The sequence below is a fragment of the Hoplias malabaricus genome, chromosome 6, assembly GCF_029633855.1.
Source record: "Hoplias malabaricus isolate fHopMal1 chromosome 6, fHopMal1.hap1, whole genome shotgun sequence".
NCBI lineage: Eukaryota > Metazoa > Chordata > Actinopteri > Characiformes > Erythrinidae > Hoplias > Hoplias malabaricus.
In genome coordinates this window covers 34756437-34771775 of record NC_089805.1, presented here as the reverse complement: position 1 = coordinate 34771775, position 15339 = coordinate 34756437, and the positions used below count along the sequence as shown (strand labels likewise).

The window sequence follows — 15339 nt, the reverse complement described above, 5'->3', positions numbered from 1 at the left end:
TTATACATGTAAGTGTGAACACATTTATTATAGCTCTTCCCTGTACCTTGACACTTTCTCACTGTTGTTTTTCATTCGCAAATGCAGATAATGAAAGGTTGTTTTGAACGTTACATTATTTACTTTGGTTTCCACTGCTTAGTTGTTTTATGACTTCTATTATATTTTTGACCGTATTAACGTAGTGCAGGGGAAAATATTGTTGTATATTAGTAAATTTAAATATATTGACATGCGATTGAGTGGTAAAATGACATTTCAATCATCCTAAAATGAAATCTGAACAGTAATTGTATATACTCCTCCAGTCATCTACCCACAGGAAGTGTTAGGAGCCTGCTATCTTCTTCATGTCTTTGATACGCTGTGATTTATTCCCATTATATAATGATATATCCATGTTCTGCTGTGATTCCCATGATCTTGCCTGAAGCATATATCCCTGATATCAGTTTGCAGCATGTGAATGGCATGTATAAGGCAGGCTGCTTGTGGTATCTCTACTCTGTGCGCATGTTCCCTAAACAGGCCAGTATAAGGCAGAGCCATCTGTGTCCAGGCTGTGGGAGTCAGGAAGCCCACGTCCAGTCCCACATGCTCAGCCATGCAGAGCCAGAAAGGGACCCCCTCCCCTCCCCTCTCCACCAGTCCTGTGAGCCTTTCGTCCGACACTGCTACAGTCAGGTTGCCTTTCTTGGGCCACCTTTGCTTTCCTTGCACACTCCCACACTGCCCTTCATACGTCGCGCTTCTCTGGATTCCATCCCCTCTGCTTTCTCCTTAATGTTTTTTTCACTGCCGCTGTACTGCGGATAGACTCTTTCTCACCCCCCTCCTGAACTGTTCCCACTCCATTCGGCTCGATCCGGGAAGCATTCACAGACGTGAAAAGCATAAAAACGCCATTCTTGCGTGATGAATTACATGCCAATGTTTTTACAAACCAGCAATTTCCACCGCAGCTAATTGGAGTCTCATGGTTCTATATAAAAGCTGGCATATGCGTCTGAGTGCTTTTTCATAATGTATGAGTATATTGTTAATGTCACTCCAATTACCAGCTTCTTACACATTCCTGCTTCAAAACGCTTTGCTTCTAAATTTGGGGGATGACTTTTACTCTCTCTGTCTCTCTTCCTCTCTCCCTCTCTCGCCCACTCTTCCTCTCTCGCCCACTCTCTCTCACATACACATCCCTTATTGTGCTCAGTCACTGAGTCTAGTCGACCAGAAGGTGGCAGAAGGCTTGAGTGTTTTCCTTCAAGATCTTCTCACCGAGCACAGCCGCAAAATAGCAGCAGCCTCTCGGCTTTCCTCTCCTCATTAGCACCAGTCTTTCAGGACCTCTCTTTCAAATACAGCACAACACCCACCATAATTATCTGCTTGCCACTCTCGGTCTGCTGTTTGCTGTGCTGAGTGTGAACACACAGATCTGCTGAGAATCTTTATGACTTATTTTTTTTTATACATCAAAAACAAAAACATGAACCAATGCGTACTGTGTGCTATTTTGGGCAGTTTTGTAGTGTAGTGTTTTTTAAATCTGGACCATCTACAGTAGAGTAGTGAAACAGGTAATGTATGTGTTGTATGTGCAGCTGTGTTGTTGTGCATGTACCAAATCATGGTTAACAGTGTGGATCACGATGGTTTTTAACTTGGCTGGTCACTAAATGCTGATGCACACTGACCAGGACTTGGTATTATGACACAACACAGTTTGCGCTTGGCGTTTTAGTTATGCAGTTGCCCTTTTTTTCTAATGTTTGCTGTGGTATTATGAACAGTATCATCTGTTTGAATCTTTTGACAGTGCTAGTCCACAAATACTGACTGCAAGTCCAGAACATCATCTCATATTTATAAGTTAATCCCTTGTAAATTCACAACATTGTTTTCTTGAGCTGTGAAAGCAGTTACCCGCACCCTGAAAGATGCCTTAAAAAGTTGGAAAGCATTGAAGAACCAATGGTGATTAACGGTGTATTTCAAACACAGCATTTCCTCTGTGTAGAATGTCTCAGACATCCAGTCTTTCTTTCTCCATCACATCTCTCCACTCGCCCGGCAGGAACAAGTTTGCCATTCTGTATTCTAAATGTCACAGCAGCTGTTGGCCTGCCAACCTCTCTCTCTCTCTCTCTCTCTCTCTCTCTCTCTCTCTCACACACACACTCTGTATCTCTTTCTCTGTGATGTAGCGGACAGAATGATTTTTCCAGGGAGGAGGGACAGGAAAAAGAGATTAATGTGGAAGTAGCAGACTAGATCGTTTCTTCTGTCTCTCTCTCTCTCTCCCCCTCCCTCTTTCTTTTTGTTTCTCTCTCTTTCCCTCTATTCATCTTTCCCACTATCTCTTTCTCTTCCACTCCCTCTCTCTCCCTTCTTCTCCCTCTATCTCTATCTGAGCTCTGCCGTCAGGTCTAGGGGTGCTGGCATGCACCTCTCTCTGCCGCGTTGCCATGGCAGCCACAGAGCTGGAGGAGGTGCTGTGGAGAGGCATGAAACCCAAGCAGACAGTCTTTTGTAAGGGATTAGATCTATGCTCCTTGCAAGCCTTTCATTAGCAGACAGATTGAGAGCATCGCAGCAGAAGAAATCTAGAACTTTCAGGGTGAGGTGTGGGATATCGCAGAGCTAATTAATAAAACTGTTTGTAATTAATTCACTTTAAGACTGGAATCAGTCCTTTAATTATACATACTGAGGCGTCAGTGAATGCACGGGCTGTGAATGGTTATTTTCCACTTTCACTTTGGCTAGATAATTACCTTCTTAGGTCTGATGATGTCTAATCACTGCATAAAATGATGCATATTCAGAGGAAAGGAATCCAGAGACAGCGTTAGATCAAATCAAGTCTCATCAACTGTAAAGGCATAGCCACTCGTACCAGCACCGCCTCGTCAGTGTCGCTGCAGCGCTGAGAAGGATCCACCACCTAAATCATACCTGATCTGTGGGGTCCTGCCCTTTGAAGAGCAGAGTGAAATGAGGATAAGGAAGCAACATGCAAGTATGCAGAGTAACGGGTGGACTACAGTCTGGACTTGTAGAAGTGCAAAGTCCTCCTGTATGGTCAGTGGAGCTGGTAAAAGGGACAGTGGGTGCAAATGCAAGGTAGGTGTTCCTGATCCAGGGATTGTTCAGTTTATATATCTTCCACAGGGTGATCACATATATATGCTCAGGGAAATTTAGGAATTTCATCAGGGGCAGGTAAATAATCTTGTTGACCAGTAAATTTACACCATATGCTGGGAGTGTCACTGTCACACAGCTCCAGTGTCCTGGGATTGTGAGTTCGAGTCCTGCTCCAGGTGACTGTGAGCAGTTTGTTTGCATGGGTTTCCTTCGGGTTTCATACCACGGTCCAAAAACACAAGTTGGTAGGTTGATTGGCTACTCAGTAGTGTCCAGTGTGAGTGAATGTGTGAGTGTGTGTTGCCCTGCGATGTGTTGGCGCTCCCTCCAGGGTGTGTTCCCATCTTGTGCTCAGTGATTCTGGATTCTGGACCCAGGCTCCATTACATACAATGAATGAATGAGTGAATTAATGTTCTTCACCACAACGCCAAGCACGGAGTGTTTTCCATGTTCAGGTGAATGACACATTTCTAAACAGTTTACCTTCCTTCACGGGCAGTGAAATTAATGGTGGACATGACCCACTCTCGATAAACCTCATACATTTTTTAATGAATCAAGTTCTTTACTATTTTCATCTCTAGTCTTTCATCAAGTCCACTGCTATATATAAAGTAGTCAACTGCAACCTCCAGACATGCCAAAGAATCAGTGTTTTTTGAGGTCAGCAGGCAGTGTAACCAACACTGTTAAACTGTGAAACACCATGTAAAATCACAGTTACTTTGAGGAAGTAAATATAAACGTAGGTGTCTAGGGATAGATGGAGTTTTTATCCAGTGTTTAATTTTATTTCGGCACTGAATTAGTGCCCCTTTGCTCACATTTGTATACATATGTAAACCAGATATAGATAGAGCTTTACTTGTTTGTCTTGCATGATTAAAGTTAATGTCTGTGATTGTGGGGAAACACGGTTCTCTCTAGTTTACATTCAAAAGCTCTGTGTCTTTTAAGGTGGAACGGTGTGTTTGAAGAGGGAAAAAAATGACTTGTACGTAGGTGGCCGAAGTTTAACTTGCCTTACATTTTTATTCACTGTTTGTATTACCACAGAAACTCCTTCGTGACTCGAGATGTTTAGTTTTCAGCATGTTTAGTAATGCAGTTATCTGTCTCCTGAGTTGGGCGACAATTCCGCCTTAAGTGATTTTAAACAACAAAAATAAGTCAATATTACCCATCTATGGATCAGGAATAGAGCAGTATCCTGGATTTTGTTTGAGTTTGTGCTTTTCAGGATTTCTTAAAAAAAAAAAGAAAACTCCAGACGCCTCTGGTATGAGCTGCAAGAGAAAGACTAACATACCAGTCCGAGCCAGTTTGTTTTTTTACTCAGTTACAGACACTGGGGCTTCATAAACACATTAGACTGGTTACCTGCGCGCAAACAGAGAACTAGCAAATGCTGAAGAAACATCTTCTGAAGTTTCTAAAAAGCATTTTTGATTTTGATAGAGACCAATGTCACCTATGTGTATGTGTATATTTGCAGCTTTACTGTTGTCCTTAACTATTTACTTAAACTGTAATATTGTAACCCGTGTGTGTGCATTGCTAGTAGCTGCATTTTAATTGTGTAATACACACTTATTAAAGACGCCAGACATGGGTTGGATTTAGCTTTCACCAAAGGCCGAGCTGCAGCCTGTCATCTGTGAAAATTTCCTGACATGTGAAAGCGCCTGTGGGCCTGAATGACCGGTCCTCCTTTCAAGCTGCTTTTCTGTCCAGCCCTCTTCTCACTGAGCTCCCGTACGCTCAGTGTCTGTCTCAGGGGAGCGGGGAGACTGACAGGTCTTTCAGATGATTGACAGGGCCCAGGGCCCCCGCTCAGCTCATCACTGCCGGAGAAGGAATCATGTGATTAGGGAGCCATGCCTAATGAATCCCAAGCCACCGAGCAAGAGAGTGCTCCAGAGACGAGTGAGTGAGCTCACCTGCGTGTGAACACACGATCATACACACACACACACACACAGACTGAGACACAAAGAGACACATTCCTCTTGTTTTTGCACAGGTCGGCCTGAAGTGGTCAGTAGTGCTTGTGATGACTCATTCAGCTTTCCTTTTCTTACTCCATCCTCATTAAAACTATGCTATATAGGCATCTCTCTCTCTCTCTCTCTCTCTCTCTCTCTCTCTCACTCTCTCTCTCTCTCTCTCTCTCTGTGGGCTATGTTGCCAGACTACATAATTATTATGCATCCCTTACTTTTTTATCTGCCTTGAAGGTATCTTATAGACTTGCCCTCTCCCTGGATCTTTTGCTGCAGCCGTCTTGTTAGAATTGAGGCTTTTAGACTTAAATGTAGGGACATCTACACATTTCATAGAGGGAGTGGGATGTAGAGCTTGTAAATAATGTTTGTGTGTGTATGTATGTGTGTGTGTTTATGTGCATGTGCACATGCGTGTGGCCGGTTCGTTGCTTTAAATGTGCTGTGTCATGGCTGCCAGTGCGGCTTCATCCTCCTGTCTGACCAGCCTTTCATAAATACCTACCCTGTCTGGACTGACCTACCTTCAGACAGACACCATGACTCAAGTATTATTTGGAAGGGCACATTTTCAAGCTAAGCAGTGTATTTGACCGAAACTGTTAAGACATGAATCAGGGGAATTCTAACACCTACGCTGTCAGAAAAATACACTGTGGTGGTACCCTCAAGGGTACATTGCTGTACATTCAGTTTGAGAACATTATTGTGCTATATTATATATTAATTGTAGATTTTAATAGTCGTGTTGATGTCATACACCCCATTTCATCTCCAGGACGTATATTATGTTCTTGTATTTAAGACAGTTCTATAATGAAATATGACATATATGTAATATAAAGATGTTATGTACATTTTGGGAACACAACTGGACTTAAACACCACTGTTGAACTTTTTTAAAGGTACATTCACACTGTTTGTACCTTTAGTGACCAATAATGTACCTCTACCTTACCTATTTTTCTGAGAGTGTACCGTACCAGTCAAAAGTTTGGACACCTCATCTCATTAGTCCTTGGTGGAGGGCTGTTCTCTGTATAGAACTGTGTACCAGCCCCTTCCTCTGCACAACTCAAGTTAGAGTCTCAAACACAATAAAAAGGCGAGCAGTTCTACAAATTAACTCTTGACGAGGCCACAGCTCTTCACTGAAAACCATTCCAGGTGATGACCTCATGAAGCTGATGGAGAGAATGGAGAGAGTGTGCAAAGCTGTCATCAAAGAAAAAGGTGGTTACTTTGAAGAATCTAAAGTTTAAAACACATTCTGGTTTGTTCAACACTTTATTGTTTACTACATAATTCCATATGTGTTCCTTCATAGTTTTAATGTCTTCCGTATTCATTTACAATGAAGAACATAATAAAAAATAAAGAAAAAACAGTGAATGAGAAGAAGTGTCCAAACTTTTGACTGGTTCTGTACTTTCACAATATGTGGAAAACAAAGAAAACCCTTCCTGAGTGGGTGTGACCAAACATTTGACTGGTACAGTATGTCAGCAGCGAACATACCTTTAATTTAAATCCAGTTTTGTAAACACGTTGGACACATAGTGCCTGTTAATGAGTAATGGACATGAGTAATGTTTATGGCATATTCAGGTGGGCTGAGAGATCTCTGAATAAATAACAGTGGAGGGGTGTCTATCCATTCAAATGCACTAGTTTTGCCAAGAGCATTTTTTTATTTTTATGTTTTTAGTAATGGATTTTTACCCGACGTCTTCCCTAGGTAAGTGGAGTACAGATCCCATCCTCTACTAAGTTTAGCTTGCGCGTATGATTCTACCACGTTGGGAGGTCGAAGGCTAGATATTTGTTACCTCTTACGAAGTTATGCAACACATTTTTTCTCACTACAACAGATGAAATGACATTTGATAAAGCAGCACATATGGTATTGTCAATATTATGAATGTTAATTTTTAGTCAAATGAAGCATCAGCACCTCGGCTTTGGGCACTAAAGGTTGTACCCAAACATGACTTCCATTCAACTCCAGAAAATTTGTCACCCTGCCTGTGGGCTTTCAAGCTGAAGCCCCTGAGCTGGACCAGAGTCTGAAAATAGTCTGCCTCTGTCTGGACCGGAGGCTTGCTCTTTCTGTTTGTCAGGTGGGGAGACGCGGTCAGGGTATGTAGGTGAGTGGGGGATTGTACTTCTGGAAAAAAGGAGGTCAGACACCCAGGCTCAACTTTTCTCCCTGTCAGAAAGTTTTGATCGCTTTCGTTTTCTCCAGAGAGCGATGGGGGTGGAGGACGCTGCTGTTTTGCCTTCCCTCTCACACAGTCTGTCTCATTTTCCTCAGCTCACAGTAGCTGTCAGATTCAGGGGGAGAAAGGGAGACGGAGAGAGTGATTCCACTCATTGGAGGAATAGAAAGAGAGCCAAGGGGCTCAATTACCACAGCAGTGCGTAAGCATCAGTTTTGGCGTTTAATTGTCTCTTTAAAACAATATTTAGGAGGGAAGATGTGTTTATTGTGAGCACAAATAATTAACAGAAATCTGAATTAATCTCACTTAATTAACCCTGTGTTGCAGTGAGTTGCATCAACCCCTGTAGCGCTCCCCTGAGCCCCCCGCTAGCACCATGTGTTACAGTCCTTTACCCAATGCAGCAGTACAAGGCTTGCCTTCTTGCAATACATGGTTGATCAAGCAGATGTTAAAATGTTGCCTGTTTGCTTACAAGTGGCTTATGAATGAAACTCTCCCTTGTAATGCACTGTTACATTTGTTTTGACAGCGGATGACGGCTGTGGGGGTACGCTGCGGGGTCAGAGTGGCATCATCACCAGCCCTAACTACCCCCAGGAGTACAACAACAATGCAGACTGCACATGGACAATTTTGGCTGAGCCAGGTGACACTATCGCTCTGGTCTTCACTGACTTTCAGCTGGAGGAGGACTATGATGTCCTGGAGGTCAGTGGCACCGATGGCTCCTCCCAGTGGTGAGTTTGAAGCTAAAAAGTCTCTTTGCGTCTTGTGCTTCTTTATTTCTTTGTTTGTTTGTTCTGAACATCACATAAACTTTAACACACAGTATACACACACAGAGACACACCCACACACACAAATATCATATGTCACACAGACAGGCAGACACACATAACCCTACATACACACACACACACACTCAGTTGTGACACTGCACATGTCAGAGATCCCTTTATTTTATTATTTTTTATTAATAAAAAACAGCCATTATCTACACATTTATTAGTTTTTCAGCTTCAGGAGAAAATAAAAAAAGAAAGAAAATGTATTCTACAGATTCATATCAAAAATAATCAAAATCACATTTTCTTTTCCCCTGAAATGTATTCTTCCTCCTATTGCAAGTTCATTATTAATTAATTTTATGTTTGTTTGATATGCTCAACTATGTAAGCTAAATTAAATTGAATTAAAGTCTGTTGTGCCTGGAAATGAAATGAACTAAAGGAGACCTGTAACTTCCCCATAGCAATGTAGGTGACACACACACACACATAAGTGCACTCTTTTATTGTGGAGGTCTTGTCTTGTGGAGTGGTTGATTAGAAGATGAGTTCAGATTGCAGTTGCAGTGTATCCCAGTGGGCAGTTGTTTGATGAGTGAGTGAGTGAGAGAGAGAATGAACCCTTTGAACCAGCTCTGTCATTCAGGTAGGAGTTTGGATCTGCCCCTTTAGACTTACTCTGAGTACCATGATGAGGACTCCTGGCTGACTGGAGCTGAAGCGTCTCAGCTGTCTTTCATGCTACACTTCCCAGCACGATCCCGCTTCTCTGCTGGTGTTGCGCTCTGTCTTACCAGGAACATCAAGAGGAAAAATGCTTCTGTCTCAATCATGGAATGGGGCATTTTAGAAAATGGCTCAATCTGGAAATGGTTCAGTGTTTCTTTCCTTCTTGTTCCCCAAAGCTGCACACCCATTAGGATGCTAAAAACATCCAAGAGGCCACAATTTAACTCGCTCAAGTACACTTTGAATTTGACTATGATTAGCTGTGCACCGAGAGACCTGGGAAGTCTGATGTACACGTTTGGTCCCACCACATTAGAGTTCTGACTGACAGAGCTGTTCTCCTGAGTGGAGTTCACCCTTCCTGATTGATGTATTACAATGGCATGTCTAATGACGTTCATTAAATCAAAATCAGATTTTTTTTATTTGTGTTGCGTCTTACATGTTCAGACATGGCATGGGCATTATCATCACAACAGTGATGCTAAATGTAAAAGCTGGGGGTCACAAGTATGCCACAATTCTCTGGACATAACTCTACCACAAGGTACCTCATAATCATTGCCATTATTCTTTAGATTTTATTGTGATAAATAATCAGTATAATATTTTTAAATCATTATTATTCGTTAGTATTTAGTAAATTAAGTTGCATTTTTTACATCCCTAAGTCTACTCTGAGTCTGAAAGACCAGGAGCTGTGACAGCTTATTGAGCTTGCCTGCTACCTAGGAGCAATCCAATCGAACAATGCTCAACTTCCTAACTTTAGTGATGGAGCCTTCAGATTCACTAACACACACATACACATGGGGTCAGCAGAGCATTGGGAGGCTTCTTATTGGAATTGATCGATAAGCCCCTTTGCCCTCCTTGTTTCCATTCTTTTAGCCCTCCTGTCTCCTCCATGCCACCTAGCATGGGGTCACTGCGTGGCGTTTAATTACACAGGCAATTAGCAGAGAGAGGAAAGCCAGCAGACAGGAGGGTGAGAGAGAGAGAGTGGCAGGGGCTATGTCGTTCGACCTTGCAGTGCTCTACCCACCGCAGAGGATATATATATATATATATATATATATATATATATATATATATATATATATATATATAAATAAAGCTGCTGTGCTCTCTGTCCAGTCCCAGAGCTCACACCTTCATGGGCAATTAACCTATGAATATGCACAAAATGCAGAAAGGAAGGGTGCACGAGGAATGTCAGCTTCAATGATGTAGGGCCAATTATGGCACAGACGGGACAATCTGGCCCCTGTAGGTTTTTCTCTCTCCAAATGGACTGGATGGACATGATGAAATGTAGCCTTATTTTTTCCCCCGTTCCTGCTCAACCACTCAGCCTTGAGGTCTTTCATTCGAAACAGAACCAGCCACACTGAAATCAATTTCTCTTCCGTTATTGTCGGTGATCTTTGAGATGAGAAGTGGAAAGAAAGCATTGGTTATGCAGATGTTTGCCTCCATGCTCTAATAAACAGGCTCTGTACTGTCTGGCTTGTCAGTCTCTTTGATTTGTAGGTAGGGTTTATGGGATGAGGGTTAAGGATATGTAACCTGAGGGCTGGGTGTGGGGGTTTCCATTGCCTTATGAGCAGATGATGGACAGTTGACCACACCTACTAGAAGCAGCAGTAGTCTGAATATTGGAAATTATTTATAGTGTTGTCATTATTGAAAAACATCATGTTTATTTATTTATTTATTTATTTATTTATTCATTCATTCATTCATTCATTCATTCATTCATTGTCTGTAACAGCTTATTCAGTTCAGGGTCATGGTGGGTCCGTAGCCTACATGGAATCACTGGGTGCATGGCAGGAATACACTCTGTAGGGTCCTTTGTTCCTTATTTAAATAACATTATTGGGAATTTAAGCATGTTTTTCATATAGTTTTTCATTAATGTCAAAATATAATTTTGAGTGGTCTGATAGAAGTACTCCGGTTTAGAGTATATACAAACCCTGGGCACATTGGGACATTTATTGAAATGCAATAAAAAGAAGAATCTGTTGTTAAATCTGTTGAAGTTTATTTTTTTTAACTGACAAAACTGCAACAAAATCGTGTCCAATTAAAGTGGCCTCCAACAAAATCTCACTGCTCAGTTCATAGAAATATATTGCTATCAAAGCAATGTATTTTCTCAGGAAGTCCATGGTTATTTCAGCAAGATAGTTCCAAGTCACGTCTTCCACATATTAAAACATTGACTGGCTGGAGTTGTTGCACAGTGACAAATAATTGCATATTATGAGCAGCTGAAGTCTTTCATGTATCAAAAAAGGATAACTACACTCAAATACACTCAAACTATTCTGAATTACACTCTAACTTTTTTCGAATATGAAGTGGCACCTCATGCAGGTATGTTGCTTGATACCTGAAACATTGTTATAGGATATTATTTGGATAAGGCTAACTGTGTTAGGTATTGTGTGGCAAATAGTACAAACAAAACTTTTCTTTTCAGATTCTACACAGCTTTATAAATAACAGCCCAGATGATGTGTGTGCTCAATGGTGTTTTTAGATAATTTATCAAATGTTATTCCAAGTATTTTTGCACCATTTTTGTTGGTTTACATATAATGAAATGTTCACATAATATAAAAGTAAGACTCTGGTATCTGAAAAGCATTACTGAATAAATTCCATTTAACCACATGAGCCCTTGATAACTATGAGTCCTTGACTTGTGCATAATGTTTTATAGTCCAGTGCAGGAGCAGACAAACAACTTGGGCAGTAGCTAAATCAGACATGAAACACTCCATGAAATGGAGTATGCCGTTCTACGGCACCACTTTTAATGCCACTTTTCTGGTCTGTACCAACACCCAGGCAGTAATAATAATAACATCTGAGGATGCACCATGCAGCCTGTATTAGGATTTCACCAGCTCCTCGGCATGTGACGATTACAGTCTGAAAACAGAGATTATTGTAATTTCAAGCGTAAAAAAAATCAGGGGAAGTCGGTCTACCAATGGTTTATAATTCCGATGTTCGCTGGAGGCACTGTATGTGAAGGCTTTCAATAAAACCATGTTTGAATGAGAGATCACAGAATGAGGACAGAGAAGAAAGGAGATCACAGAAAGAATGGAGGAGCTGATTTTCTTTTTTCTGTACGGGTTAATAAGCAGGAGTTTTAATACTTGACACATTTTGAAATCTCTGCGGAAAGCATACTGTCAGCGAAGATACTTGCAAAGTGGACATAATTGTAAAAATGATTGCTCCTAATTGTATGACTGTATTTGTAAGTTGATGGCAACTTCATTTTGCAGACGAAACTCACGGCAAGCACTCTCTAAACGTCAAGAAAAATGGAATCTCTTTGAGAGACCATGAAGAGGCTTTCCCCCCTTAAACAAAGCCTCATAATTTCTCAACAGTACCACGGCAGCAGTTATTATTCTGACATTTTGGATTTCTTCAAACTCCGCAGAGGCCTGAGTGCCTGTGATTGATCCAATTAACTTCAGAGATCCTTTAGTTTCTTCTTAAACTTTTATTTCTGATCTAAGACACACTTTCCTCATGATGATAGGCTTCCCCTCACCTCCTGTTAAGGCAGTGGGGTAGAGAAAAGATAACAGCTGTGAGTCCCTCCAACATGTTAACATGTAAACACACAAAGCCACAGGACCTTTTTTGTCCTCTTTTAGCCCCCTTCAGTTCTAGATCCTATAATTCCGTACACTGTTTACTCTGGGCAAAATCTGGTACTACAGCTGTCTCAGTCTTTCTCGTGTTTCTTTTATTTCGCTCTGAGTGTACCTGCTGGGAGTTGACTGAGGTACAGTGATTTGCCTCTATCGATTAACTGTTACTATCCACCTGTGAGAGGGATGAGTTTTAAAGAAGCAGTGGTTGGAGAATGGACCTACGGAGGGGATAAAGTGGGGTATAGTGTTTTCTAGAAAGGATTTTAGATGTAAGAGTTGTATATGCACATTTTACTTATGTACTCTCTAAACATGTTTAGCTTTTGCTGAAGTAATCCATTTCAGGTTCTTCATAAATAAATGAATGTAAGGATGATGAAATGGGAATAAGTCACTTGTAGGCATGGTGGTAGTGCATATTTAAAAGGGTTATGCTGGTATTGATTTTCAAGCTGGGGTTACAACCAAAACACATCGAGGTAGACTAGAGTGCAAAAGCCAGGATCAGTTAGAACTGGGCAGTGCCTCTAAGGTGGAGATGAGACGGAGCACCACACCACGTCATCTAATGTAACAGGGTCTTTGAAAGGCTAAGCTCGATTTGTTCCTGTTGAGATTATTTTTCATTGTTTTGCTCTATAACTGATTGCTCAGTTAACTGTCAAAATAATCAAGAGATTATTCAAACACTAATATTATCAAAAGTGACAGCCTGCATCCTAAGCACTTTTTGCCTAAACTGGAGAGTTTGACATGCCTAGGACCTGCAGAGTGGGCTCAGAACGGAACCCATCCAAGCCCCCTGATGCCACATTTGTTCTTGATGGGAGAGGAGTTGCCACATGACTTCACAGCAGTACACACTCATCAGTCTCCATCTCCCTCTGAGACCTCCTGCATTTCTCTGCAATCTCCTCTGACACTGCACCATTACTGGCCTCTGACAAACAACTTCCTGCTCTAACTCTCTCACTTGGTGCTATGACCTCAGTTGCTTCTGTTTTTGGCCTGTCCCTGTTTCTCCATGCCAGGAACGCAGTGTTCCGAACCCAGAAAAGTCAGCGCCAGTATCTATCATTCCCCGCTATTGACTGTCAGTCACCAGGCCTCCCGTGCTCCACACTGTAAATGTGCTCAAGCTCCATGGACCACAGCTGCTGCCCATTTTGCTATGCACTTTGGGTTGGCAGCAGCACTAGTCCAGATAATTAGTCTCTTGCTTTCTCTAGATTAGAGTCTGGTTTCCCCAACAAACAGAGGATTTATAATCCACTTATTTTACTATTCTTCATCCATGTTTAAAGAGTGAGCATAGAGGAGGAAACTAGTTCTAATTCTCTTATGGGCGGTGTGTTTGGAAGGGGAAAAAATAGAGAGAAATCCAGCATGAGCTAATATGCATAATAAATCAATCAATCCTTTTTTGGGTAGTCCTCTTGATTTGGCCCATTTGAGAAGACGTGAAGCATGGTACTAAATATCAGCAATCCAGTCACATAAAGCTTGGGGGTAGCTAGAAATTCTCTCTCTCTCTGTGCATCTGTCTTGCTTCTTTCTTTTTCTCTCTCTTTTATTCTCTGCCTCCCTCCTAAGACAACTTTATCGGGAATGTACAAGAACTTCATTAGAATTCTCACTTGTATGAGCCTACGCTGTTTCAACACTGATACAAGAGATATAACACAATGATCAAGAAGTCTCAATAGCATACGTTACCAGATTTACACATTATATTGTGGAGACAGCATTAGAATACAAAATATTGAGGATGGCGGGGAGAGAGTGAGTAGGATACAGTTGGTTACTGTCCATATATGTGCGTTAATTTGCCATTTTTTGCTCTTAATTTAGGATTAAATATGTAATAAAATCAACAGAAAAATGAGAATCATGCAACAAACGTGTAATAGCACACAAAAAGAGTGTATATAATGGGCATTCAGAAAATGTGCATTGTAGTGATGTGATCATTTATTGCACAAAAAAGCACACGTAAAAGTAATATTAGGTCATAATTTGTACTATATATCCAAAGGTTTGTAGATACTTTATTATCAGTGAATTTAAAAAAAAAAATGTGCACAGGATAAGGCCACAGATTTTTATCTGGACATGCATGGTTTGCATAATAAACACAGAGAACCATTCTGTTATAATATAAGTTGGAATGGGGCTTTTGACCCTGAGCTATTAACTCAAGTTCGGAACCTAACTGCACTGGTGTCCTTGCGAGTTGCATGCAGTCGAATCTTCACCTCTGTGTTCTGACATCTACTGTAAATATTTCCCAGAAGAGTAGAAACTTCTACTGCAAAAAAAACCTGTCTATATTAGCACCCTTGATTTCAGAAGAAATGCTGGATTAGCAGGTGTTCAACAAATTGATATCTGCAGTTCACTCAGAAAAAGCTGAGACTGAGGCCTGTTTACAGCAGGGTCATGTCACCTATTCTATTGAGGATAGTAATCATTGCAGAATGTGGAAGTTAGTTCATTCTTTTTGTATACAGGACTTGCGGTGCTCGGTAGTCTGTGGTTGCATTGTCCAAGACTCATCTTCATGATGCTCCTTACTTTTTCAATAGGAGACAGATCTAGACTGCAGGCAGGCTAGTCAAGCACATGCACACCATTTCTATGAAGTCTGAGATCCTGGGGAAAGATGTCACCGTGACAGCAGCATGGGTCTCTCCAAAACACCTACACAAGCCTCAGCTTTACTGGTACATTCACATATCTATAGATTCTTGC

The 15339-nt window shown here is 41.3% G+C and overlaps 1 protein-coding gene across 1 annotated transcript in view; it reads left to right on the top strand.

Moving 5' to 3' along the window:
• csmd2 (CUB and Sushi multiple domains 2) overlaps positions 1-15339 on the top strand; it is a 340194-nt gene that overhangs the window by 108195 nt on the left and 216660 nt on the right. Inside the window, exon 5 of the mRNA XM_066674957.1 lies at positions 7909-8116. Within this exon, the coding sequence (XP_066531054.1) occupies positions 7909-8116 (208 nt within the window). The remainder of the gene's footprint in view (positions 1-7908; positions 8117-15339) is intronic.